The sequence below is a fragment of the Tyto alba genome, unplaced genomic scaffold (genome assembly GCF_018691265.1).
Source record: "Tyto alba isolate M040663 unplaced genomic scaffold, T.alba_DEE_v4.0 Super-Scaffold_30, whole genome shotgun sequence".
Taxonomy (NCBI): Eukaryota; Metazoa; Chordata; class Aves; order Strigiformes; family Tytonidae; genus Tyto; species Tyto alba.
The window spans coordinates 6,380,359-6,406,957 of NW_024881305.1; the positions used below are offsets into that span (position 1 = coordinate 6,380,359).

The window sequence follows — 26,599 nt, forward strand, 5'->3', positions numbered from 1 at the left end:
TACTTGAAGAAGGATCTAGGAGGTATGTACTGAAGCCACGGCAAGTTTTAAGGATTAACTGCAGCATAGGTAAAAAGTGTTAAAAGACCCCACGTGAGGGTTTTAATTTGAATGGTGAAATTCAGCTTAAAGCGCTTGAGTTGGCTAAAACAAGAAAAATAAATAATTTCTTGTTTGATAAACCCATCTGGAAATAACAACTTTGGGGATGTTTTTATTTGCCATGGAAGATCGATGTGTCTCCCCCTTTTTCCTCCAATCACCAGGCAGCTCCAGCCAGTCCCACCAAAGTTAGCCCTCTCTATGGGGTTGCTCCTTTGGCTCAGTGCAGTTATTTTCCAGAGGTACGGAAACTCAATTTGCTAAAAATAGAGATGCTGGGCACGTGAGAACTCCAGCCAGAAGATGGGAACAAATACACAAGTCAGCCTCTGCAGAGGAGGAAGGCGATGCCGCTGGAGCTCAGGAGCAGCTCTCGTAGTAGGCCACTCGCTTGTTGATGGCGTCCCGGATCCTTCCCACCCGCTCCTCCAGGCCCGACAGCCTGGCCGACTTGGACATCAAAGCCTTGTTGCTCTCCTGAATTTCTGTCTCTAAAGCTGCAGAGAGAGGGCAGGAGAGGGTTACGCGATGACGGGACAGGAGGAAGGCATCGTGGCCACTGCCCTACGCGGCAGGCTGGGCTGAGCCTCCACCTCCCCCTGCAAAGCTCTGGTGGGGTGAGAAAAACTCACAACCTGCGTTCCCCTTTCTCCCCCTCAAGAAACCACCCCAGCACGACTGCTCCGAACAAAGCCACTAGTTTTGAATGCTTAAAAATGGAAGCAAGTGTGTGGAGGAAAAGGGGGGCGCGTCGGCATCGCAGGCAGGGGGTCCCTTCCACAGAGACACACGTGCCCTTGCAAACTCTAAATTTACTGGGACAGCACCAGCAGATACAGCCCAAATCCACACCGTGTCATTGCCAAAAGTACATCATCTTCCTCCTAACTCCTTTCCCTTACCCCTCAGGGAGTCAAAAGCCCTTCCCCGGTGCATGAGATTCTTACAAAGAGTTCACAAAGAGTCTTACTTTCCATCCTGAGCATCATGGCCAGAGTTTCCTCAAACAGAGCCTGTGCCTCCAGGTCTATGGTTTGCACCCTGCTGCCCTGCTCTCCCAGAGCTGGGCTCTGCCCCGTCCTGCTCTTCAGCTCAGCGTACATTTGTTTCACTTGTTCGAAAGCCTGGGGAAAAGCAAATAAGCAGTGCAAATAGACTGGGGGGAAGGGGATTTTCCAGTGTTGAATCCATTTTAAATATTAACTGGATACTGCACTAGGGCTTTGTCACTGTGTTATCACGGAAATGCGTGACAGTTTGTGATGCACTCACAAAGATGCTACTGACAGCTGTATGGGCTACTCGGCCTGAGGCGGGAGGTACAGCAGAAAGAAGCTTCCAGTAAAGGCATTAGGATTGAGAGAGGCCCTGGGAAAATTCAGTAGTGGAATACTGCATCAAATTAATAGGAAGTGACACGCCAGCGCGCAAGGCATGGCTGGAACAGGAAAACCTCCTTGCCTCATCTAAAAACGTGCCAGGCCACAGCTGGCTTTGCTGTCTAGTGACAGCGGGGAAGCGGAGCTCGGCTGTGACCGGTACCTGCTGCGCGCTCCTGGCCTGCTCGCCCGCCTCCCCGGCCGTCTGCTGCGCGTCGGCGGCCCGCAGGCGGCTCTGCTCCGCTCCGCGCTGCAGCCGCCAGAGCCTCGCCGTCAGCCCGTCCAGCTGGCCCCCAACGGCCCCCGCGTTCTTCTCGGCTGGACTGAGAACAGCCTGGATCTGAAAGCAGAGCGCTCCGCAGTCAGAGGGAGGTCGCGTCCCAGCCCCGCTCCTCCGCGCGGCTGCACTGCCCGACGGACGCGCCGCAGAAGTGGGGGCTCAGGGGGAGCGGGGGGCTGCTCCCTGCGCAGCTGAGCACGGCAGCCCCCCGGGGCTTGGCTCGGGGGAGCTCCAGCAGGAACCGTGACTGGAGTTTGGCGAAGCACACGAGGGAGGCACAGCAGAAAGGAGAGATTTTCACGGCAAAAGCATCGCCAGATCCCGTTTCCCAGCTGCGGTGGTGCAGAGCTCTACTGAGCGGGGAGGTCTCGAAGAGGCGGTGAGCGGGGCGCAGCACCGTTACTGGGAGGTCACTGCGCATCACTCACTTCATCAACGCGCTCCTGGATGAACCGAAGGGAAGAGCCAGAGCCCCTGATGGCACCCCGCGCCTCCAGCAGCACCGTGTTGGCTCGTCGCAGATTCCTGACCACATCTTCCACACTGCCCTCCACGGTGTTCGCCCGATTCCTGGGGAAACGTGGGAAGTGGCCAGGAGTGAGCGTAGATAATTGCACGGGCTGAAAAGCCAAGGTTGCAGAGGCAAAATAAGGAAGCTTGAGAAGCAAGACAGGATTGTTACAGAGAAGGCTGCAGTCCCTCTCCCCCAGAAGCCACAGACCCACACATCTGGACACACTGCACTCCAGCAGGTTTCTTTTTGAGAGCAGTGTTACTTCCATTTCATACCCCCAAGCAGAGGAGACAACGTGAGAAGGGGAGAGAAACACCTTCCTTTAAACTAGTTACAACCATGTATTTTGTAAGTGTTGCAAGAAAAAGCGTTGAAGGGAAAGCAATAACCACTGAACCAGTTCCAATGAATGCTTTTCTGCTTGCAGTGGGACTATTACGCTGGGCGATAGAGCTCTCCGTAGAAAGCCAGACTCCCTTGCCTCATCACTTCCAGCAGGTTAAGCAGGTGTCAGACACTATCAAGGAGTTTACATACTTATCCCCCTAACCTTCTCACTGGGATATTGCTGCAAGTCAACATGTGACAAAGTAGACGTTCCAAATTTGCAAGGACACTCTGTAATTACTTTTTAAGGGACCATGAGATAATCCTCCCAACTTTCACCCAGAAAACAAATAGCCCATTTAATCTCCTCATGCTCTCTTGTGCAATTAGGATGTAGGTCACCAATATCAAGTAATACCAGGGCAACCCTGCCATCTCCCATCACAGGGACTCAAGAGAGAGAGAAAAGCCTCCATTACTTTTGGTAAAGGCCTTCTTGTTCTAGTATCTATAGCAGGATCTATTCTTAGCAGGCAGATATTTTATTCGTATTGGGGCACCAGGGAGGTGTCTGTAGAGACTGCAGACTCATCCTTTTAGGCGCTGCAGGGACACAGAAGATCCTGGCCTAAAGCTTCATATTGTGCCAGTCAGTACAGCTCCAGCAGAGCGAGATTTCAACCCAAGAACCACCACGTTCGCTCCAGCTGAGTGACTCTCAGCTCCCAAAAGCCCTTGAGCCCCAACCGACCTGGCTTGTTCTGCCTCCTGCTGAAGCTGCTTGGCCTTAGCAATGTCCTCGGCTGTCTGGGCCAGTATGCTCTCTGGGCACTGCAGCTTGGTCGCCAGATTTTGGATCTCTGTCATTTTCCTCAGGACTGCGGCAGCATCCGTGGGGAGACGTAGGGAGAGGACAGACTCGCTGATTTCCTGGATAGTGGCAGGGTCCATGTCCCTGTCTACAGAGCAGACAGACAGACAGCGTCAGAAACGGGAGGGAGGGAGGGAAGGTGTCAGTACAAATGCAAGGGAGGATGAGGGCAGACATCCAGCCAGGCGTGGTCTCACGCACACAGCCGCTTCGTTCCAGACAGTAGCCAGGATCCACTCTGAATTTAATCCCCCTGAATTCAATGTACTTCTCATTCACAGCAGCAAAACTTTCAGGAAGGGGCTGAGATGATACCTTTAATTTGGCAAGGATAACACCACGGCTGAGCCCAGAGCACAGTCAGGTAGACCTCAGTGAGCAGAGGAGGTTGTGTTTCAAGACAAGCTTTTTTTTTTATTTCACAAATAAAAGTTAATAAATCTGAGGAATCAGAAGCAGGCAGAGCCCAAGGGACATTAGCCCAGTGATTAGCTCAGAAATATCTTCACTCATCATTAACACCAGGCAGCACCAAATGACCTGATTTTCTTATTCAGCTAATGCTCATGAGGCTCATTATGTTATTACAATCTGTCTGAGAACAATAAGTCATCCCATTGGTTTATAGGCCAACAAGGAATTCTCATCTGATTAATAGTCTGCTCCAGAGAAGAGCTGCCTGTTTATCTCCGGTCAGCGAGTGCTGCCGGTAAACTCCTCTGCACCGGGTCAACGCAACTCCCGGGAGAGCACCAGCCACGGGGACGGGTTTGTCCTCGAGCCCCGGCGACGGCACAGGGCACTGCGGCAGGGCGCAGGACTCGGAGCAAGCTGTGGTCCCTGCTACAGACAAAAGACCACCTCTCCTCCACAGCTTTCCACTCTTGTTAATTCAGCTCGTTGTTTCGGAGGTGATATTTGGGAGCAGGTCCTTGGGGGATGCTGGGGACCCCCCCGTGGTACCTCGCGCCCCACAGACCTCACACGTCTCTGTAAGGAAGCAGGCAGGGTTTGCCCCAGTGACATCCCAGAGAAGCCGACAGGTAAACCAGCTAGGATTCCTTTGGGTCAGTCCGAACAGCACAGTTAAGCCTAAGCAAGTCAGCTGGCCAGGCTGCAATCGCTGACAAAGTTACAGCCTTGTGTATTGCTGAAATTTCTTGTTTTCCTGAAAACTGTCCAAGCTTTGCTGCCTCAGAGGATGTGCACTACCTTTGCTACGTAAATACCAATGCGCAGATAAAGTGGGTAACCAAGAGCTTAACTGGGGTGAGCTATTCAGCTGCCTCCCTTGTACTGTACTCTCATACACAATATCACTGTAAAAAATAGGTTTTTCCACGCACAAACCAACCTGCAAACACATACTTTACAGCTTGCAGACCCTTACCTGATAAAAAGTTTCGAACTTGCTGGATGAACTGCTGGATGCGCCGCACATCTCCCTCTATCTGGGTCCTCGTTACGCTCATCTGGTCCACGAGCCGCCGAATATTGCTTTGAATCTGATTTGCAGATGTCTCTGTCGTTTTAATCTACAAACAACAATATCCTGATGGAGCCATTTCCTCTTGATCTGGAATCCCAGCAGCCCTACCTCAACTCTGAGCGAACTGGGCAAGGCACTTTGAAATGATGCTACTCCCCATTCTTAACATGCCACCACTTTAAAGAATTGTAAATGTTAAAGACTGAGGGTTGGATTAGCAAAGGAAGCTCTCAAATAGGGACAGTACGGTTTAACTTTTTAAAACACCTTTGAAACGGATTTTAAATTACTTTGAAAATGCACTTTATCTCGCAAGCACCCAAGAAGCTGCAACAACACTAACACACGTACTCTAGCAGTTTACATCAAATGTTAGAGCAGATACACCTGCGGAATCAGAGGGGTTTCCACATGGCCACCCCTTCTGCCACACTAATCCCAAACCAGGACGAGGACAGGATTTCTCGTGCCCTTTCCAGAGCCGCTCGCGCGCCTTCAGCTCTGTGGCTGCCGTGCTGGGGGGAAGCAGGACCCACGCACGCCGCAGAGATTCTCCCACTCAAAAACTCCTGAATTTCTGAAGCTGCCCAAACGACCAAGTCTCCAACAGAGTTTGAGATGGGGTATTCAGCACAGCTCACTCTCTCCACGGCTGTGCGCCCAGGCCCCGCTGCTCGACACCGAATGATGGAGCGGGGGGCTTGGCTGTGGGATGGGCTGCCCGCCCGAGCCCGAGCCCACCCGTGCCCACCCTCACCTGTGCCCACCCTCACCCGTCCCCACCCTCACCCGAGCCCACCCTCACCCGTGCCCACCCTCACCCGTGCCCACCCTCACCTGTGCCCTCACCCGTGCCCACCCTCACCCGCGCCCACCTTCACCCGCGCCCACCCTCATCCGAGCCCACCCTCACCCGTGCCCACCCTCACCAGCTCCGCCGTCTCCCGGAGCCGGGCGCTGAGGCTGCGAATCTCCCCGGCAGCTTCCGTGGCCGTGGCGAGGGCCCCGCTGGCCGTGGGGCCGATGCCGTGGCAGGGGCGGGCGGCCCCGCAGGCAGCGCCGCTGGCCGGCGGGCAGAGCAGCCCCTCGCAGCGCCCGGGCGTGCACGACTCCGCTCGGGACCCCCCGCAGATCTGGAGAGGGAGAGAGCGGTTGGGGCGACCAGGGCACGGGCCTCGGTGCCCTGGGGGAAGCAAACCGGCACGTCACCGGGGGGCAAAGTTTCGCCAGACCCTGGCTGGGGGCCTCGCTGTGCGGCTGGAGCTCTGCGTGGGCAGGGGGACGGGGCCGAGGGGCACGCACGTGGCACAGCCCGATGACTGGAGAGCGAGTGGGTCGGAGAAGGGGCAGCCAGAGCTGCGCACGTGTACGGCCCACGCCTGAGACAGCAACGCAAGGCCGGCACCTCCTCACCGCCCCAAGCTGGAGCATAAACAGGAGCAAAGCGGGAGCTAAACCCCAACAGCTCAGGAAGAGCAACGGAGCGTGTCTGCGTGGAGCAAACAGCTCAGTTACTCTCAGGACAGCAACTCTTCCCCGCGTGGCAGAGGAACCCTGTCCAACCTGTGCAGTTGGCTTTGGGAGAGAGAAAGAGATGAGGAGACCCTGCCCTCCCGCCTGGACATCAGCGGGTTTAATTGCAGGGCATCTCACCCCCCACCGAAGAGCACACTGCAGCAGGGGCACACGCAAACCCAGAGCCAGTGCAAGCACCAGCGCAGGCTGGTCGCCTGGGAACGTGTTGGTGCCCTGAAAAGCAGAGGGGAGGTTGGTGGTCTCCACAGCAACCGTGCATTAGGAGACACCGAAATGGATCTCCATGGCAATAACAAAGCAGTGAAGGAGAAATAAAAGAAACCTCATCCAGAAATTAAGTGGGTCTTTGAGATACAAGAACTGACACATGAGAGAGTCCTTGGAGGAAAAAAGTCTATGCCTGGGAGGGGGTGGGTGGCAATGCTTCGGTATCTGTGATCCCCAGGCAGGGGATGCTCAGGCAATTCTCCACCGCTGTCCCAGAGCACCAGGTTGCTTGGATGCCTTTTAAGAGTCTCTCTGGACAGAGACATTGCTCTACCCTGCCAGACTGCTTGAGGAAAGATGCACGAGTGCAGAATGAGACTTCTGCCTCCGGAGCTCTACGGGGCCCTCTCGAACACCAGAAACACACAGAGGGGCAGCCAGAAAACCACTTTGTATCTTCACCTTATTTATGACGGGGGCCAGGTTGGGAGATGAGGCTATCTCGCCCTTCAGGGTCAGCAGCTTGGAGGTGGACTCCGCAAGCCCCCCCTCCAGCCCCGCGGTGCTCCTGCGGCTCTCCCGGGACTCGGCCAGCAGCCCGGAGGCACTGGCAGCGAGGCCGCTGGCATTGGTGGACGTCTGGTAAGCAGATCTGATTGTCTTGAAGGCTCCTGCAGGAATAAAACCGGTAAATGACACAAATGCCTCCATGACTCATAAATGCAGCATAACGAAGCCTAAACGAAGGCATTGACTATACCCTGCGAGTGGTTGTGTGCACTGAGAGGAGTGGGACACAGCCAGAGTGATTAGTCACTAAGGCATAACAAAAAAGCTCCTCTTTATTTCCAAATGCCTTTCAGCCATTTCTCCAGTGAGCTGCAGAGCTCTCCTGAAGGACTGAACTCTGGGTTGGGGTGAAAAGACTGAAACAAAACTAAAGCAAGATGACGTGCACATGCTGGTCCTGGGCTTTGCTCCGGGCAGCCCAGAAGGGCTTTGGCGGGGCAGGACAGGGCTTTCGGAGCCCCCTCCCTGGCTCCCGAGCAGGCCCCATGTTCCCCTCCAGCACGGCCTGGAAGGAGAGCGGTCAGGACCCGGAGCTCTGAGCCCTGCTCGGCTGCAGGAGCAGAGTGAAGCTGCCCGGGCTGCGGCCGCTCGCACGTCCCCGGCCGGCTGCGCTGCACACTGCAGCGGGGCGAGGGAGGCAGCAAGGAGACACTCGGAATTAGCAGCAGCAGGGATATAATGGCAGCCTACCACCAGCATCATCACAGGGCTTAATTAGCTCTTCTCCTAAGCGCCTGACAGCCGCCTGGCTCTCTTCCCCACCTCTCCATCCTTTCCATCTGTGCACAACCTTCATTATCTCAGCTTCCTCCCGGGTTCGGTGACACGCTCCCAGCGGGGTTCCCCCCCTTCCCACTGCACCCCGGCAGCGGAGTTTGTGCTGGCCGGGGGACAGGCATGCGGTGCCCGCGGAGAGAGCCACCCGGCCCCCCAAAACGCCGGAGCAAATAACCCAAAAGCATGAAATCCTGGGTCACAGACCTGTCACAGGCTGGGTAGAAAGCATCTCTCATTGGGGAGGGAAGATCTATTTGCTGTTCCTAAGCTGACAGCAGGTTAAAAGCTCCATCTCAACCACCCGGCCAGTGGGGAACCACCAGGCACAGTCACGTTGAGGTAAATTAACGGCTGCAAATTAAGAGATATTACAGCTGCAGCACCGTACCTGACAGATCCGTGCTGCGGCTGGTTTCAAACTGGGTCTTCTTGCTCTGGTACTGGGTGTTAGTGATAAGCAAGCTGCTGTTGAGGGCTTCGAGCTCCCTTGATAGAGAGGCAGTCTCATCCAGAAAATGAAGGTCAGGATTTATGCCCTGAACCTGCTCTCTGGGAGAGAAAAAGCAGAAAACGTGACTTCAAGCAGAGAGCAAAGCACGTGTAGACAGAGAGCAGGGCTCGTCTGTGCTGGGACACTGCCAACACCGGGGGAGGAGGCACTTCTGAGCCCGGAGAGCTGGTGGCCGAGGACACGCCGCGGCCTCGCCGGCTCGCGGAGGTGGCAGAGAGGCCAGCTTGCAGGGCCGTGCCCACGCACGCTGCGTACGCCCTGAGGATGCCGGCTGTCCAGGGCCAGCCCCGCCGGCCTCCTGCCTTTGCAACATTTTGCACAGGACGGGCACACGTGGAAGCTCTGTTCCCTTGCACCCCTGGGTCGCCTCGTGAGCGGGGCAAGATTTTCAGGGAGAGAAACAAAGCCGAGCGCGTGCCAGCGGCTCGGTGCGACAAGTGGAGCGTGCGCGCCGAAACAAGCCAGCATCTCCTCCCGGCGCAGGGACGCGCCCCGTCAGCACCATCCGCCTCTCACCTGACGGCAGCGAGTGCGCTGCCCGCCCGGGCCAGGCTCTGCTCCGTGGTGGAAGAGCGGCCGAGGATGCCCTGCGCCTCCTGCACGGTGCTCTCCGCCTGCGAGAGGCGGGGGCCGAAGCGGGACCCCCCGCTGCCGAGGGGCAGCTGCGAGGTGGAGTTGCCGAGGCCGGCCTGGCGCAGGCGCAGGCGCTGGATGTCCCCGTCGTAGGCGCGGAAGCAAGGGTGGCACAGCTCGCAGCCGGGGTAGGTGCTGCAGTGGCCCCGCTGGCACCGGTCGCAGCGGGGACCGGTGATGCCCGGGCGGCAGAGGCACTGGCCCGTGCTCTTGTCGCACCCCACGGCCTCCGTCCCCTGGAAGTCGCAGTCGCACTCTGGGTGATGGAAAGGTGGGGGGGTAGAGAGGTGAAGCCCGCCAGAGAGGGGAAAAAAAAAATAAAAATATTTATCAAACCACACCCTGTTAAATGGGGTGCCAGCACAATCTGAAGTCCAACCCCACCCGCCAGCCCCTGCAGCATCTGGGAGGAAGGTGGCACGGGCCGAGGAATGGGAAGAGCCCCCAAACCTTGCCAGGCCAGGCCAGCACAGCCCAAGGGCTCGCCCAAGGCTGCCAGGAGGGGACTGGTGGATACCGGGAGATGGGGATGAACTCGGAGGCTGTTCCAGAGAGGAAATTTCTCTTGCAAAATAGCATGGGAAATGCTGATGTCAGGGGAGGGGCCAGATGCTCTTTCCCAGATAACCCGTGATTTCAGCGTTAAGAAACACCAAGGCAAAATGAAGCAGATGCTGCCTACCCGTGCACCCCGCCCGGACGTCTCCGTAGTGCCTGTCTGGGCAAACCTGCTCCTGCACGGCAGAGCACGTCCGCCCCGTGAAGCCTTCTCTGCACGGACACTGGCCTGTGAACTGAGGAACGAGAAATTCATCAGGGAGCCCCAGGACCCGGCTCTGGGCACCTTCCTGGGAAAGCTGTCCCTCGGCTGCTCTTGGGCTCTACAGCCAGCACACGGACAATCTCCTCACCAGTATCCCCAGGACATGCCAGTGCTGCTCGCGCCGGGCTCAGCCAGGTGATGCAAACGGTCTCCAAAGAGCCCAAGCGTGGCGAAGCAGAGTTTTAAGCTTTGTTTCAAAGACAAAGGAATCGCCCACAAGCAGCCGCTTTGCCATCTCAGCTCTCCTCCCTGCACTGAGCTTGTTTGGGACCTATCCCTGGCTCTTAGAATTTGTCATGGTTTTGTTGCTTTTTTTTTTTTTTTAACATTTAATTTTTCTAGTTGCCTCTTAAGCCCAAAGTGACACACACGCTTTTCATTGACAAATGAGGATAATTAACTTGCCTCTCCTGTATGAAGATGTCTTATTACGGCTTCCTTGCTAAATATCAGGCTTTTTAAAATGGCTTAATTTTGCCTCGATAATTACCAGCTTCTTTCATTTTCCTGAATAGCCTGTCACAGTGTTTTCTAGGAAGTGGGGAAAGGAAAATAAGAGCAGGACAGGCTAGGGAACACACAGCCCTTTTTGTGGAGGCTCCCACGGGTGGGACGGGACGACAGAGCCACCCAACAGATGGTTTGGATGCTCTGAGTGATCCCCGGCGTGGTGTGGAACAGCGGGGACGCAGCTCCATCGGCCGTGGCACTGTGCAGCTCGACCCCCGCCACCCCCTCACAGCAGCGTTTGCAGTGTTGGGAAAGGAAAAAAAAAAAAAAAAAAAAAAAAAAAATGAGAGCAAGTTGCAGGTGCGTGTAAGAAAGAAAGCAGGGAAACAAAAAGGAAATATTGCTGAGATATGCTGAGCGCGCCCCGAGGATGCTCGGGGCAGGGGTACCTGGTTGCAGTGGGGGCTGCGGGAGCCGCGGGGGTGGCAGGCGCAGGGCCGGCAGCCCTGCCCGCTCCCCACCGCCCAGTGCTCGGCCGCGCACTGGTCGCAGTCGTTCCCCACCACGTTGGGCAAGCAGAAGCACCTCCCCGTCTCGTCGTCGCAGGGCACGTCCTGCCGCGTTCCCAGCGCGTTGCAGGTGCATCCTGAAACGGGGAGGGTTTTGTCGTATTAAAAATGGGTGCAGAGCACCAGCCCGGCTTCCCGCAGAGCCAGGTCCGCAGAAGGACCTTGCAGCCAGGCAAAGGCGAGCTCTCCCGTCTCTCCCTTCATCCTTGAGCTCGGCACAAGGCACCTGCACCCCTGCTCGAACACCATTCTGCTCCCTCAAGCGCTTGCAGCAGGACTCAGCAGCCTGAGAGGCCGCAGTGGCCCTCCAGCCCAGCCCAAGGCAGCGCTGGCCCGAGCCACGGCTGCCCTCTGCTGCACACAGCCCTGGCATCACCTCCAGCATCCCGAGCACGCAGTCGGGAAGGGGACACAGCCCTACACACACCTTAAACCCCACCTTCCCTGTGCTTTTTGCCAACCTTACACCTGAGACAGGCCACAGGTTTTATAAGCCTTTGCAAAACAAGCAAGGAGGTTTTACAAGCCTTTGCAAAACAAGCCTTTCGCTTGGAAAACCCCAAATCCAAGCTGGGCGGGACCCGGATGCCTTTCGGAGCCACTGAGGCCGCTGAGCGCAGAGGTGGGGCAGGAGCACCCCGGGAAGCAGAAGGTGTTTCGGGGCGTACTTACTGTGGCACCCCATGGGGTTGGCATTGGCCAGCTGGGCGAACCCCGGCTTGCAGAGGTGGCAGCGGTCCCCCTGCACGTTCTCCTTGCAGACGCAACGCCCCGTCAGTGGGTCGCAGACGGAGCCCGGCACGGTGCCGTCCGGGTCGCACTCGCAGGCTGGAAACGTGTGAGGAACGGCCCTGCTGAGGGGCGCGAGGGGCGGCCGGGGGGCCGGGGAGGGTGTTGCGGGGGGGGGGTAAGCGGGCACTCACGCAGACAGACTTCGGGGTGGGCGAGATCTTGCCTCTGGTTGCGGAAATAGTTCGTTTTGCAGCGCTCGCAGTTGTTGCCTTCGGTGTTGTGCTGGCAGTCGTCACAGACACCCCCGCTCGCCCCTCCGCTGGCACGGTACAGCTCCGGGTCGAAGTGGCACGAGGCCGAGTGACCGTTGCAGTTGCACCCTAAAAAAACAACCCAACAAGACAGCCCGGATAGTGCTGCAACCACGCAAACCCCTCCGGCGGCAGCAGCAGCTCCGGCACTAGAGGGGGCCCGTGTCCCCTGCGTGACACGGTGAGACCCGCTGACCACCCCAGGATGAAACTGGCACCAGTCGGACAGCAAGGCCGAGCGCTGGTGCAGCCCAGGAGCCCGGGGCATCGCCCAGCCGCAGCCCCGCGGAGCAAAGCCCGGCGTGCAAACGTGGCAGGGGTGCCTTTTGCAGAGACACCCGTGTTAACGTCCAGCCCCACAGAGCGTCCCAGTGGAAGGTCTTGGAGCTCACTCCCACTCCTGCTGCTCACGGCTGGGGAGGATTCAGGAAAGGCCTCGGGAAGAGGAGCGGGGAAAGGCACTCGCCGTACTCTGGCACTCGTGGGGATCGCTGTCCTCCGCGGGCGCCCACGGCCGGTCGTTGTAGAGGGCGGCGCAGCGGTCGCAGTTGGGACCGGCGGTGTTGTGCTGGCACAGGCAGTGCCCGTGGACCTGCTGCAGGGACAACGCTTTACCCTTCCTGGATGGTAGCGGCTCACTCCAGAGCTTCACCCTCCCGATGCCGCTCCAGCACACGCCTGGCCTGCTCCTGCCCCCGCTCCCCCCACGGAGGTGAAGCTCCAGCACCCAGACAGGGACAGGCTGCTCCTCACCCGCAGCGACAGGGCGACTCCCACCACCTCTACCACCCACCCAAGGACAACCACGCTCAAGGCGAGGCAGAAGAGCGTAACAGGGAGACAAGAAAATCCCACAAGTGCTAACACCCTGCACTGGCAAATCCTCCTGGATGTGAAGGAGCCTGCTGAAACCTTCTGTGTGTCCCCCACCACCCAGCCGAGACCCGCAGTGCATGCAGGAGCAGTTCCACCCAGAGCACCACCTCCCACTGCCACTGAGCTTCGTAACTCCTGATAAAGCACTTCCACCTTATTCCCAACACAGAAAGGGGGTTTATGTGCAGGTAGCGCACAGGCTGCTGTCTCACAGCCACCACCCCACTGCTGCAGGCAAAACAGGGTGTTGTTTCCCCCACTTGTGAGCAGCCTCTGGCCAAGGGAAAGAGTCCCGCACCCCACTGCAGCCCAGGCCTCCCGAGGAGCGCTCCTGGGCGTGTGGTGGAGCCCGACACCGCTGAGCTCATCTTCAGGCTTCTCGCTTTGCCCGGACACTCACCGCGGCGTGCAGCTCTCCCGAAGCGGCGCAGCGGTCGGCGTGGCCGTGGCAGAAGCAGCTCCCCAGCACCCGCATCTCCGTCACGGCGTAGAAGGTGCTGGGCGAGCGGTAGCCCTGGCGCGCGATGTGGGGGAGCTCGGTGAAGTTGATCCGCAGGTTGGTGAAGCGCCCCAGCTCTGCTGGGGCCGAGGGAGAGGTGTGAGGGGGCAGCAGGAGCCCGGGCACCGGCTGCGGAAGCGCACCGCCGTCGGCGCAGAGGGCTCAGGGCGAGAGCCAGAGGCATCGGCATCCAGAGCAGCAGCTGAGTGGTCAGCAAAGAGCAAACGCCGCTCCCTGGCACCTCGGAGGCACCAGCCTGATGTGCAGCTCGAGGCCTTGAGCTGCTCCCCCCTCGGGGTCACCCCAGCCCAGCGCTCTCCACCACACCTAGGAAGAACCACGAGGTGCAGCATCCCCCCCGCCCTTCCTCAGATATGAAAGAGGTCGGTCCCTTACCACCAATGGCCTGGCTGTGAGAGGTGGTGATGGCAGACGCTAGGTCTTGGACACTGAATTTCACCTTAGAAGGGAAAAAAAAAAAATAATGTTAAAAAGCAGAAAACAGAAGGTGTTTTCTTCTCGTGCCCTGGGCAGTGCGCACTCTCGGCCTGCCTCTGCAGAACAACACTTGACACAGGGAAAAGACTTCAGAGTCGCAGAGGATTTGGCAGGAAGACCAACATAACAACTCCACTTGTCACAAAGCAGCGAGGCCTCTCCTGCCGGAGCAGGAACCCTCCAGATGACCCCTCAGCAGTGCTGGATGGCCCCGGGCTCCATCCCTCACCAGGTAGAACACTGGTTTTAGTTCCAGGCCACCACATGTCTCTGCAGCATTGAGCAGGCCACCCGCCCCGAGCCCCGGGTCACAGCGGGGGGGAACGGGCACGTGTGGGAGCCCCTTACACAAACCCCCCCTAAATCCCACCTTGCCCCCGTGCTGAGGGTACCCCTGCAGCGCCTGGCACCGAGTGTCCGGCCAGCTCTCGGGGGAGCCCCGGGGGACGTGGGGGAAGGAGGTGGCGCAGTCGGAGGCCAGGTACTGGTACACCTCCCAGGTCTTGCCGAAGTCGGTGGAGCGCTCAATCAGCATCGCAGCGGGCAGCGGCGACTGCAAAGAGGGGAAAGGGGCACATCTGTAACGCGGCACACCCCAGCAGGCTCCCACCCTCGGGATGCCTCTCCTCCTCCTCCTCCTCCCTCCAGGCTCGGCTCTCCGCAGGCTGCTGGAGCGATCCCCTCCCCTGCAGGTTACCAACTTCTGGGTCCCCCCCCCACCCCCGCTGCGCTCAGCCAGCCCTGCTGTAGCCACAAAGCACACATCTGCACCAAGGAGATTTCTCAGCAGACAGTTGTGGGATGGGGACCCGCCACCCTGCTCTGCTCCTCCCAAACGCCTGGGGGAATGGCCATGAAAAACAGGGAAAAAGGAGGGATGGGGACCCTGGCGTGCTTCCTATCAGGAGCCTGAAGGGAGCTGTGCCCCGAGGTCCCCACATCTCGTGGAGAGCCCGCGGGACCCATCATCGGTGACCTCCTCGCCAGCGGAGTTGCTGCCCACAAACCCTGAAGTGAAGCAGGACGCTGCTGAGCTGGAACGGCTGGTCCAGGTCCAGCTGCAGAGAGACGCGCTCCACGCCTGCGAGCACAGAGAGGCAGCTTCAGAGGCACAGACCCCGGACTTCAGCAAAATAAACCACTCAGCTGCTTGAGCCGAGCCATTTATTTCCTTCTTTCCTTCCAATCTACCAGATCCAACACCTCTGCTTCCCCTGACGCCGTTTACTGCCGGGGGCCCGGTGCCCAGCGGGTACTCACCGCTCCGGGACTGCCACCAGCGCGAGTGGCCGGCGGAGGGCAGGACGTTCTCCACGCGGTGGCTGTTGTAGGCGTGCGGCAGCCGCGAGTCGCACCGGCAGCACTTCATGCTCCACTGGAAAAGAAAGCGCCGGTAGAAGCGACCGTCCCCGCTCGGCCGGAGGGCAAGACCCCGCTGCAGAGCCCGGAGGCGAGGGGCCCAAGTGCAGCGTGGGCTCACCGAGGAACAAATGGCATCGGAAAAGCTGGTTTATTAGAGACCTGAAGAACCGCGGCCAGTGAGACTAACGATACACAGGACTCAAGTGGTCCTCTTCACACCCCCTTAGAAAACTCAACTCATGGGTTTATGGCCTAAAAACTAAAACCAAAATGCTTTCGACTAAAACACATTTTTGGCAAACCATCAAAAATGCCTTTTTTTGAAGCAAACCCCCTGTTTTCCACAATGACAACACTTGATAGAAAGCTCTTTGCAGCTTTTCAGGACCAGTTTGCCTTTTCCACACAACCGAGGGGGCTGTTTGTTTGGGTGAACAGAAAGGCCTTTCTCTCGCACCCAAAAGCGCTGGGCGATGCTCGGCTCCCTGCGCTCTCTCCTGGGAGCAGAGCGGGAGCAAACAGCTCAACGGGTGAGAAGTCAGCGGGTGGGAAGTTGAGTGGCTCAAAGTTCAGCCCTTCACTTGAGCAAGTAATTCAAGGAGCAAGCAGAGATGTAGCACAGGGAATGTGGGGATGGGAGAAAACAGGGTCCCTGAGGAGCAAACAAATACCCAAATTTTGACTAACCAGGCAACGCTCCGTGCAGCCACTAACACGGGGCCGCCGGGCACGTGTGGCACACGAGCAGGCTCCAAAATGTGTAGAAAGCAGCAGGAAAGAGATTGAGCAAGAGACAGGGAGCGGAGAAGGTCCAGACACTCGCCAAGGGGAGAGGCAGGCACAGGGTGGGCAAGCAGCACCATGAAATGGGGGGAGACACCCAGGTGAGGCCAAGGTGGGGAAGGGCAAGTCCCAGGGGGATGCTAAGGGAGCAGGAGATGAGAGAGCCCACGGCAGCATCCCACGGGGGACACGGGGAGGCCCCGTCCAAAGCGCTCGGTACTGGTCATGGTGAGAGCAGAGCGGAGCAAGGGGCTGCGGAGGCCACGGGGAGGGGGAGGCTGGAACTCAAGGCATGAAACGAAGCGCTTGGCATCTCCAGCCTGGGGAAACGGGGAGGAAGAGCCGATCCTGCTCTCCGGAAAGGTTCCTGGGGCTGCGCACCAAGGCAGGCAGAGCTGCCCGAGCTACGGGGTAACGCTGTCCCGAAAGCAAAAGGGGTGTGAAACGTTTCGACTAGAAACTGAAGTTGCCAGAGGCCTGAGCAGCACAGTAGCCTCTGAAAGGGAGCAGTGGGACACGGGCTGCACACCGACACGTCCCAACGCCTGAGAAACCGGGGAAGGTCGAGAACAGTGTTTGTCAGCGCTGGCCGCAGCGGCTGGGGCAGGACGGCTCAGCAAGGTCGTCCTGGGAGGAAAGTGGGTCTGGGGGGAGGAGGGGAGCGTGTCTGGCACCAGGCCTAGGGGCTGACACCGGGAGGGCAACGAGATACCCCGCTGCGAGGGCTGGCAGAGCCGGGGAGGGAGAAGGTGACACCAGAGGCACGGGCGTGTTTGGGACCCCAGTGATGGGATCAGCTTTCGGTGGCGGGGCAGAGACATCGGGTGACAAGTGACAAGAAGCACTTTATAGCCACCTCTGTGCTAAAATCTCCCCATCTGGTACTTAAAACAAGTGAGCCAATTCCAGCCCAAACACTAAGCACGACCTGACACCCCAGCTGGGATCGGGAGAGATCTGTGCCTCGAGAGGCGGCAGGAGGTGGTGGCCAGTGGGCCACAGTGGCACGAACCTTCCTGGTTTCCCCTTTAAAAGATTAATTCATGGTTTACACATATTGCCTTACTCTTGAAACAGGCCTATCTAAGCCAGGCAGGTCTCTTATTTCTACAAAAAGGGACCTGCTTCATAAGAACTACTTTTTTTTTTTTAAAAAAAAAAAAAAAAAAAAACAAAAACCAAACTTAAAGAAGAATCAATGGAAAACTTTGTCCAGAATTACCTTTTTGCCTGCTCTCACAAAAAAACACACAAGGAGTATGCTGGCCTTGACCAGAAAGAACGAACTGGTGCCACAGCAGACACAAAGCCGGCGGGCTGCTCTCCCAGGCCGTGGCCGGGCAGCAGCAGACAGAGCCGCGCTCAGCCCCCGCACTGGTTTTAGTTCCTAACAAAGCCCAGACCTGACTCTGCTCTGCCCCCGGACCTGGGAACCTTTCAGCAGCTGGGTAGATACTGAGGAGAGATCCTCACTTTAAACGGATCTGTCACCATAATATTTTCCACAGTCTTTATGTTCTCTGTCTATAAATATCCCAGAACAGGAGCTGGCTAACTACAATATTTATAACAATATTGCAAAGTAAGCAAACAAAGAATTCAAAATATATAATCATGCAATTTCCCTGGCTCTATCAACTCCTCCTGGCTCTGCCAGTAAGAATCAGAAATAATATAATCGGGTCCAGGCAGAAGAACTCATTTCAGATAATGACTACTCGCAGCAAATTGTCAAGAAGCTACAGGAATTATCCACAGAAACAATCTAGCAAACAAACCCCAACAATGATTAAACTTCACAACAGTTCTGATTGTGATTAGCAAGGGGGAAGGAAGGCTTTCTGTTAGGGGAAAGGTAAATCTCAACTAAATTATTCATTAGGAATGATTCATGCATACTTATTAGACCATTCACACAAGTGCCTTCTAGTAGCTACAATGCGATGCTGGCAATGAAACTGTAACCACACTTAAAATGCAGTGCTAAGTAAAAATGAAGCTTAAACTGCGTGAGACAAACCCTCTCGAGGCAGCCCATGAGCTGTGCTTGGTGCAAAAATATTCTCCTTCCCCCCCCACCTCCCCCCCAGCTTTTTAATTAAGGCTAAAATTAACACTGGAAGCAAAATTCACTTCACGTCCTTGGAGCAAATTGTGAAACCCCTCTATTGCACAACGGGAGAATTTGCTATTACTGACTGTGGCTATGTGTCTCAAAGTTCCTCGGGACAGAGGGAATTACCAAAACTGACAGTCCAGCGCTGGGCTGAGGGGACATTTACCAAGCTCACACCTTTCCCCAGCTCTCCCTTTTTTTTTTTTCCCAGCACAGCAACAGGCTCACTAGATTCCTCGGAGCGGGGCTTGCCAGGAATAGATGCGGGCTGGGGGACTACGTGACAAATGGAAACGAGGAGCCGGGGTCTATGCTGGGTCACCGACCCCAGGGGCAGCCCCAGCCCTGGCTCCCAGCACGTTGTCCCCTCCCTGCCAGGCACCAAAGGCCCCAGCCCGCGTGTGACTGCAGCAAAAAAGAACCCGTACGTGTTTGAGTAGGTACGGGATGTGGGGCTGAAAAGCCCTATGGGAAGGTAAAAGAAGTTGCAGGTCTGCGTGGAAGCCACTAATTGCTCTCTGTGCCTCCAAGCTACTCTTAAGAGTCACCAAAATACAGGTTATGGAGGCTCAGAGATGAAAGGAAATGCATTCCAGCCTTTTGAAAGGTATTTCACAAGGCAGTCATTTTAGAGGGAAAGCTAGCATGTTGAGAACAGACAGATTCATGTCTTAGAAATAATGGTGGAGGAAAAACAAAAAAAAATCCATGTAGAAGAACAACCAGCTGTTGTAAAAACGCCCGCTATTACTATTCCGGGACCCTTCTGTGCGGTGCAGCCCCAGGGACACGGGCGCAGACCCAGCCCTTGCCGCAGCTCTGCTGGGGGTTTCTGCTGCTCTCCTCCTGCTCTGACCTTGTGAACCAGCTGCCGAGCAGCCTCCCATGCTTCCCCGCTCATGCAGGGGCAGAAAACCTCCAACAATTTTAAGCTGATGCACTCTGACCAAAGTATTTTAAGTAGCCCTAGCTGCCATTTTAATATGAGAGCCCTTGAAATAAAACCTCCTGGCATAGGTGCACAACCCAAAATAAACTGAAATTATTCATCAGCAAAAATGGGAAGCTGCTTCTCTCCAGTCATGAAATGAAGACCTTCCATAGCTGCGGGGACCTTGGTGGTCCCACATTTAACTCAGCCCCGGGTCAGTGAGAGGCACTGTGTCAGTCAGGCTCCTGGCACGCAGCCTCCCATACGGGAGCCTGGGGTGGTCTTGCACAATTAATATTGTATAGGGACAGTAATCACTGTTCCAAGTTTATTTGGGGACAAGTTGGAAAGCAGTGGGAATTTATATGTATACAGAGAGACTGAAAGTCATTAAAAAATTGGGTGGGCAACAAGAATAAGTTATCTTGGTAACAAAGGCACCTGGTTAAACCAAGTTACACAATTCTCTCTTCCAGCCCATTTTCTTTCCCTGTTAACGCCCACTGCAGGGCATCGCTATGCCAGGCTCGCGGAGCAGGGCTCATCTTGCCTGTGAAGTACTCTCTGTATTTTCCACGGGAAAAGGTGGTGGAAGTTTCCCACAGTTATGTCATCGTGGTTCAACTTCTCAGTGAGCAACTGGTACTTCCTAAACTGGACTGTGCTTCAATTTTGAAACATAGATATACCTCTTAGCCATAACATCTAATGGCACATTCTTGCTTGGCCAGTCAGAAGTGACACTGGGCTCCGAGGTTACCCTTAAAACACAGAGAGCTCTAACCCGCAGCTTGGTTTTACCAGTGACACCCAAATTCAGAGGTGACAGCAGAGAAGGAGGAGAAGACACAAGCTGGACAAACATCCTAGGTATGGGGTTTAAGGGAATCAAGTTCGTTTCTCTTGCTTAAAAGCAAGCACGTGGGTGCCTGTTTTCCTCACCCCATCTGTTCTCACATCATCTCCCCTCAGCAAAACTCCATGTAAAATCTGCCAGGATGACAGTCTGCAAACCCCATACTGCACCAGCTTATCTCCCCACCCCACAAGCATCGCCGGGGTCCCGTTGCCTCTGCAATTCGTCTGCAAGGGAATGACGTGATGTCTCCCAGCATATGTGTCAATTTGCAGTCCTGTGGCAAAAAAGATACAGAGAAGGGAGAAGAAGAAATAAAAAAATAATGGGAAACAGGCTTTTTTTCCTGCACATTCACTGCAGGTAGGGACATATCCCTGCAGCAAAGAGCAGGGTGTGTCTGAATGCCAGAATAAAATGAGATAAGCACCGAGCAGCAACTTGTGGTTGCTGTATTACCTTCAAGAGGTCGGGAATACAAATTATTTGGTTCAAACCCCTGACATGATGAAGCAATACTCAAAACTAGAAGCCCTGCTTTGAGCAGGGGGTTGGACCTCCCACGGTCCCATCCGACCACAGTTATTTCACGATTCTGTGGATGCATTTTTCTGTGTAAAAAAACTTGAGTCCGAGTGATGACGTGGGTCGGGAAAGCAAATGAGCTGGGAGGCACAATGGGTTTTGAGCGTGCCCTCCCCTGTTCCAACACGCCGAGGGCCCGCTGAAGCACCCAGCAGGCCGCACGCTTTGGATCAGCACCGAGCTCCACGCAGGTGAGCAAGCAGATGGAACAGTCAGACGGTAGCAGCAAGGCAGGCAGAAGCATGAGTCTTGCACGTACTCTCTTTTGCAGACATTGGCCTGTATTTTTGGAAGCAGCCAGAGACGACTCAGTGCTGAGACACCCCAGGAGCGACGCTGCAGGCCAACGCTGCCAGGCAGCTGCGACCATCCGTCAGCAGGAGGAGGAACCTCTGCCGTGCCGGGAGCTCTCCTGCCCGGCCCACTCACGCTCCCCTCCCACGAACTCATTACGGATGGGGCTGCTCCGCTACCTCTCAATTCCTCCCTGGATGACCCCACAGTCCCCATGACACAAGGGGTGATAAAGGCAACTTCCTACCCTTCGTTCCTCATGTCCATCAAGTGCCCGTGAAAAGCAGGTGAGAAGAGGCAGAAAATCTTGGTCCTTGACCTGGCCCAAACAACATTTTACTATCCAAAGTCTCCCAGGGTCGGGGCGTGGGGGCCCGTATAGCTGCCACACACACAAACTGCTCCACTCCAGGACGAAGGAAACAGAGCAGCAACACCAGCACAAGGACACACAGCTTCGCTCCTCTCTTGCCTTTTCTTCGGCAAAAGATTTCACAGTGATGTGCAGGGTGTTTGGGGTACTCTTCTAAATTAATAAAACAACCAGAAGATTCTGTAGCTATTTTCCAGCTCTGAACACATCTTTAAGCTGAAAGCACTGCACAAGCCCGGAGGAAAGCAATGCTCTCCCTCCACAGAAGCGTTAATCTTGCTGGGTGCCAACATGCCACGGCACCGGCACCGCTGCTTCCAGCCGCGAAGCAAAGAGCCCCCACAGCCCTGGGGCTGCCACTCGGCAGGGCCAGCCTGGCGAGGGCACCGGGAGCCGGCTGATCCGCGTGAAAGCCACACCGTGCCCTGCCTTGGCTGGGGCCGGGCAGCGTGAGCTACTCCATGCTCCTACCAAAGCACCAGACGGCATTTAAATAAAGACATGAATTAACTGGGCCTTGAATCACACCTCGGTCAATGAAAGTCTTTCCACACACATCAGTGCCTTTACGACTCCAAATCCAGGCTCGCCCATTTTTCTATTTTATTTTCAGTTTCCCTCTTGCTTTTACTTTCCCTGCTGACTCAAACAGCCATTTCCCAAGCACTAAGTGATTTCCAAGCCAGACCATTGGTCTGCCCCGTTTCCACCCCCCATCACTTTTCTAATCATCGCTGCAGTCCCCTGCGCTATAAATGGCAATGCTGAGTCTCCCTCCTGGATTTCACTAAACCGAGCCCACAGCCAAGGAATGGAGCAATCAGTAGAGCAAAGTATAAAGGTTAGAGGGATTTGGAGCCGGAGCAGACAATGGAGCAGAGGCTGCAATCGAGTGACCCATGGGAATTGCAAAAGAGGACCCTGGGGCCGGCGTGGGCCCAGACAGCATGTGCCCGGCGGCTGGCACCGGGGCACCGGCCCGCGAGAGCAACCCCTCATCCCATGCCCTCTGCTGAGACTGCAAAACAGGCTCCGGATTTGTACCTATTTGGCAGCAAAACGAGAGCAGGACTTGTAACAAAAAAAGAAGTCATAAGAGTCAATAAATTAAATGTGCTTACTTTTTATGGGATGGGAATAGGAAAATTGAATTCAGGGGACTAATTTTTACTTAAATTAGGGAAGTAGAAAAAGGGAGGGAAAAATTAGGAAATGCTGAACACATAGGGATTTCTCCTGCAAAGACAGGAGCTGGTATACTCAAAACTCCCATTAGGCTTTACAGCTGCAGAACAGAAATAAGGGTCTCTACGGAACTTGCTAGCAGCAATGATGCATCTCTCCTTTCAGTAAAGGAAAGGATCACACATAGGTAAAGAAGCAAAGACCCCATTCCCAAAGCTAGAATTGGAGAATCCAACTTAACATAAGTGTTAATTGTTCCATATCCCTTTTAACCCTGGTACTTGTAAGGCATGGTATAAGGAATATGAAAATTGAATAGTTTGGGGACTTGAAGACTAGAAGAGACTGCTGCAGTCTTGCTCTCTGCCTTCCTCCGCAGTACCACCACGAGACCTCACTCGCTCACTCTGCACTGAACAGATCATTTCTGCTCGAGGTATATCACAGCCATCAGAGAAACACCCAGGCTCCACTTGGAAGATTGCAAATGATGCTGATTATCACAACTGAAGGCTCTTCGGAGTGATCTCTCAAGGCCAGGCAAAGGGAATAACCAGCCCACTCCAGCTTAATCAAGGTTTTGCAGACACTCGCTTCCCACAGTACAAGCCCCCTCTTCAAGTAAAAGTCACTGTCAAAAGTCAATGTTCAGTGAAGATTTCAGAGGTACATTTGTGTATAATTTTCCTCAAGTATCAACAGAAATTGGGAAGAAAAAAGAAGTTAAGTCAGAGCAGAAACAATTGCTTGCTTTTTTCCTGTCCATGGGCCACAGCACCCGTGAGAAGCAGCGGGGGTTTGCTGGGGAGGCGAGCAAACAGCCCCGCTCCCCTGGACCAACAAAACAGCGCCGAAAAAAGTGAGTGGGAGCCTGAACAGAGGAAATGCCTGACCACAGCTGTCAGCCTGGAAAACAACCCGACAAAGGGCAGACGCTGCAGCCAGCCCAGCGTCCAGGAGGACGTGATGCTCACAGCCGTCGGGGCCAGGACCTGCCTCAGGCTCACACCAGCCAACAGCTCGCAGCCCTCCCCGAGCCCAGGGGAGCAAAAAAATCTCTCCAGCCCAGCGAGAACACCACGGGCTCTGCAACAAATCCACTGACTGCCACATCTGGGCCTTCAACTTCAAGGGGAATTAAAACCAGAAGAAGGCTGACTCACTTCAAGCTTGATTTCACTGTAGAAAACACTGCCTCACAGGAGGTTTGCCATTTCCCTTCCTCTCAAGCATCTCTCCCAAAACCCTTTTTGCCTGCCCTGCATCGAACCCCTCCCTTTTGAGCTCCTCCCATGGCAGTTATGGGGTTAACATTGCCAGACAGAGAGAGGCTTTAGGAAGTGCTCACATCAGGGACATCACCCCTGTAGTTTTCAGCTCTTTGCTCAGGCAGACTTAGCCTTAAACTCTTAACTCTGATTTGGTGGCAGCTTTAGAGCCTGGGAATCTGCAGCTGGCTGAAACGTTATCCCGGCGAGCAGGACCTACCTCCTGCCCCCGCACAGCCAGCCTGATCGAAAACAGCTGTTCAGTTCAGAGGCTTTCCCAAGTCTTTGTAAAAGACCTGGAATGTTCCCGTTTTTGACAAGTGAAATAAGAGTTTAGTTTACAACTAAAAAGTCTGGAGATTGAAAGGCTTGGGATATTTTGGACGCAAAAGCTTCCGCTTTGCCTCCAGTGCTCCACACCAGAGCTTTGCGGCCCGTGCCCCGCTCGTGGCTCAGCTCCTCTTCTCGACCAAGGGGATGGTAGAGCAGGGCCCGCGGGGACACGTTGCACAGGCGGCGCAGTGACCCAGCGTGGTTGGAAGGGGGATAAATACCTGAGGGCATCCCTGCAAAGGGGCGGGAAGGGCAGGACGGGTGAAGGCGTCAGCATCCCCACGAGGGGCTTAGGAGCGCGGGGGGCGGAGGCGAGCGTACCTCTCCGTGGGGCGTGCAGTACGTCTCGGGCTCGGCGAGGCCACAGGTGGAGGAGGCTGAGAGGCGCCGGGCCCGGCCCAGCAGCAGCTCGCGGGCCGGGGGGTAGCAGGCTCCGGGGGAGCAGGCTCGCTCCGCGCCCGGCAGCCGCGGGGCAGCTGCAACGGCAGGAGAACAGGACTTGGGGTTGTGTCAGCGCGGCACCCCGGCACCCCCCAGCACGGCTGCTGCTTCCTACAACAGACCAACTGCAAGGGCATGGTTGGCACAAACCGCCCGAATGCATGTGCCAAAAAGGACAAAGGGATTTCGCCCCCGAATTACCTTTATTTTTAATGAGAACAAGGCACTTTTAAAGTGCTTTATACTAACAGCTATTTCTGAAACTCCCCTTTGCCATGCCCCCCCGTCTTTGGGCTGCAGGGATGCTCGGTTCCCTGCCCATCATACCCAACAGCCCTGTTTGGGGTCCCCTGTTTTCCCATCCAGCCAGCCCCAGGGCCGGTTGCTCAGGACAGGGAGCAGCCTTTCGCCAAACACCAGCACTATTCTCAAGTACCAGCCTCCCAGCCGCTGTCACAATGCTGCTACTAATACAAAGCTCACATTAGCATTGTTTCTATTTATTCAGCTTCCCCCATATCCTTTTAGAAACACCGTATGGTGAGCCTTACCCAGGAGGAGAAATAATGCCCATGACCAAAGCTGGCAGTGAGACTCCATACCGCCAAGGACACACCTAGGGAAGAATTTGCAGCATGAGTGAAAAGGAGCACAAAATGCCAGTCTAAAGCCCAGTCCAGGTCCTTCACAGTCTTTCTCAGTTTACAGGGAGATATTTTTAATTGATCTACAACAGAATAACATGGGTGAAAAAACATGAATAACGAAGAAAAAAACCAGATGCTCAGATTGTATTTGTTGTTAATGCACAAAGAATCCCAGCTTTTCATCTAACTCATGAAGCATGCACGAGATTTCCCCAAAGTGTGTAAGAGACTGCCCTCTCCCTCAAACACTATCTTTGGATCTTTATGTTATTGCTGAGGTGAACCACAGGCACCAGCACGGCACCTCGCTCTCAGCGGAGCGGCAGTTCCTGACTGCGCAGCTCCCCCGGGACGTCGAGAAGCCGCAGCCCCCAGCACCGCGATCGATCGGCACAATACCAGGTCCCAACGCAGGGCTGGAAACGATGCCCTAAGGAGTGTGCACACACACACACCCCCCCCACACCCCCCAAACACGCTGCACTTTCTGTTCTCCAGCCCCACCCTTTGCCCTGTGTTTCCAGAATCGATTCCAAACCAAAACTCACCACCCCAAAGTCTTGCTCTACAAAAAGAAGAGACCCAGACAAACCGCCGCAGAGCGGGCGTCTCCTGCGGGGAAGCCCTGGAGCAGAGCCCAGGGGAGGCAGAGCTGCCAGCACCCCCCCCCCAGCACCCAGAAACCTCACCTGCCCTCCTCCCCGCGGGAGCGGCAGCACCGTCCCCGGTCCCCGGTGTGTCCCTGGCTCACGGCGAGAGCTCTCTGCCCTGCTGCCACCCGATCTGCAACCGCAAGAGCCCTCTGAGCGCCGGCGCTCTCCTCTCCCAGCTTTTAACACGCCGCTGCCTCACCTGGGAGAGAAGGTGCCTGTGGGTGTAGTAATGGTAAAGGGAGTGATTCAGGGATCTTCAGACATACACACCCAGTTACCGTGTAACTCATGACAGCTCCTAGACAGGGCGCCCGGCCGCAGACAGAAATCACTTTGGGCGAGGATGACGGCAGCGTGACCCAGCTGCTCTGCAGGCAGCCGGCCGGCGGCAGCCCACCCGCAGCTGACCCACTCGGGGCTGGCGTGCCCACCGCCGGGACATCCCCACCTCGGCTTGGAACCGGCTCCCTCCGGAGCCGCCGCACGGCTCGGCCTCGGGAGAGGCACCCGCACGCTCGCCCCCCTCTCGGGCAGGTTTTGCCTATCACGATGACGAGGCCGTGCCGCGATCGGCACGTCAGCCGCCTCACTGAAAGCCGGATCCAGGGTGCCCGGGGTGAGCTCTAATCACACTGTGCATTCGCACATCAGACACCAGCCGGAACGCAACTTCGAGCGCAGCGACTGGGCTTTATGGGCAGACTCAGTCACGCAGCCCCTCTCCCCTCTGAGAACTGGAATTCCTCGAGACACAAAATTACCTAAGATGAGCTTGAGAGTTATCTACAAAAGGCAATCCTGTGAACTCACCAGCTGTG

At 55.9% G+C, this 26,599-nt stretch overlaps 1 protein-coding gene across 3 annotated transcripts; it reads right to left on the minus strand.

Moving 5' to 3' along the window:
• Positions 1 to 188: 188 nt before the first annotated feature.
• Positions 189 to 26,078, minus strand: LAMB3 (laminin subunit beta 3). Of its 3 annotated transcripts, XM_042800041.1 has the most exons (24): positions 26,060 to 26,078; positions 25,818 to 25,911; positions 25,033 to 25,097; positions 24,362 to 24,516; positions 15,215 to 15,329; positions 14,962 to 15,035; positions 14,325 to 14,507; positions 13,853 to 13,916; positions 13,358 to 13,536; positions 12,553 to 12,676; positions 11,962 to 12,150; positions 11,711 to 11,866; positions 10,919 to 11,115; positions 9,879 to 9,990; positions 9,080 to 9,452; positions 8,441 to 8,601; positions 7,168 to 7,376; positions 5,892 to 6,095; positions 4,864 to 5,008; positions 3,354 to 3,561; positions 2,190 to 2,331; positions 1,645 to 1,821; positions 1,073 to 1,226; positions 189 to 599 (listed from the first exon to the last, which is right to left on the minus strand). In XM_042800041.1, exons 3-24 carry the CDS (start codon positions 25,079 to 25,081, stop codon positions 463 to 465), a joined length of 3,507 nt encoding a protein of 1,168 aa, XP_042655975.1. In that variant the 5' UTR covers positions 25,082 to 25,097; positions 25,818 to 25,911; positions 26,060 to 26,078; the 3' UTR covers positions 189 to 462. The 3 variants fall into 3 exon arrangements, with proteins under 3 accessions (XP_042655975.1, XP_042655977.1, XP_042655976.1); XM_042800043.1 differs by lacking the exons at positions 25,818 to 25,911; positions 26,060 to 26,078 and adding an exon at positions 25,677 to 25,714; XM_042800042.1 differs by lacking the exons at positions 25,818 to 25,911; positions 26,060 to 26,078 and adding an exon at positions 25,433 to 25,488.
• Between the last annotated feature and the right edge of the window lie 521 nt (positions 26,079 to 26,599).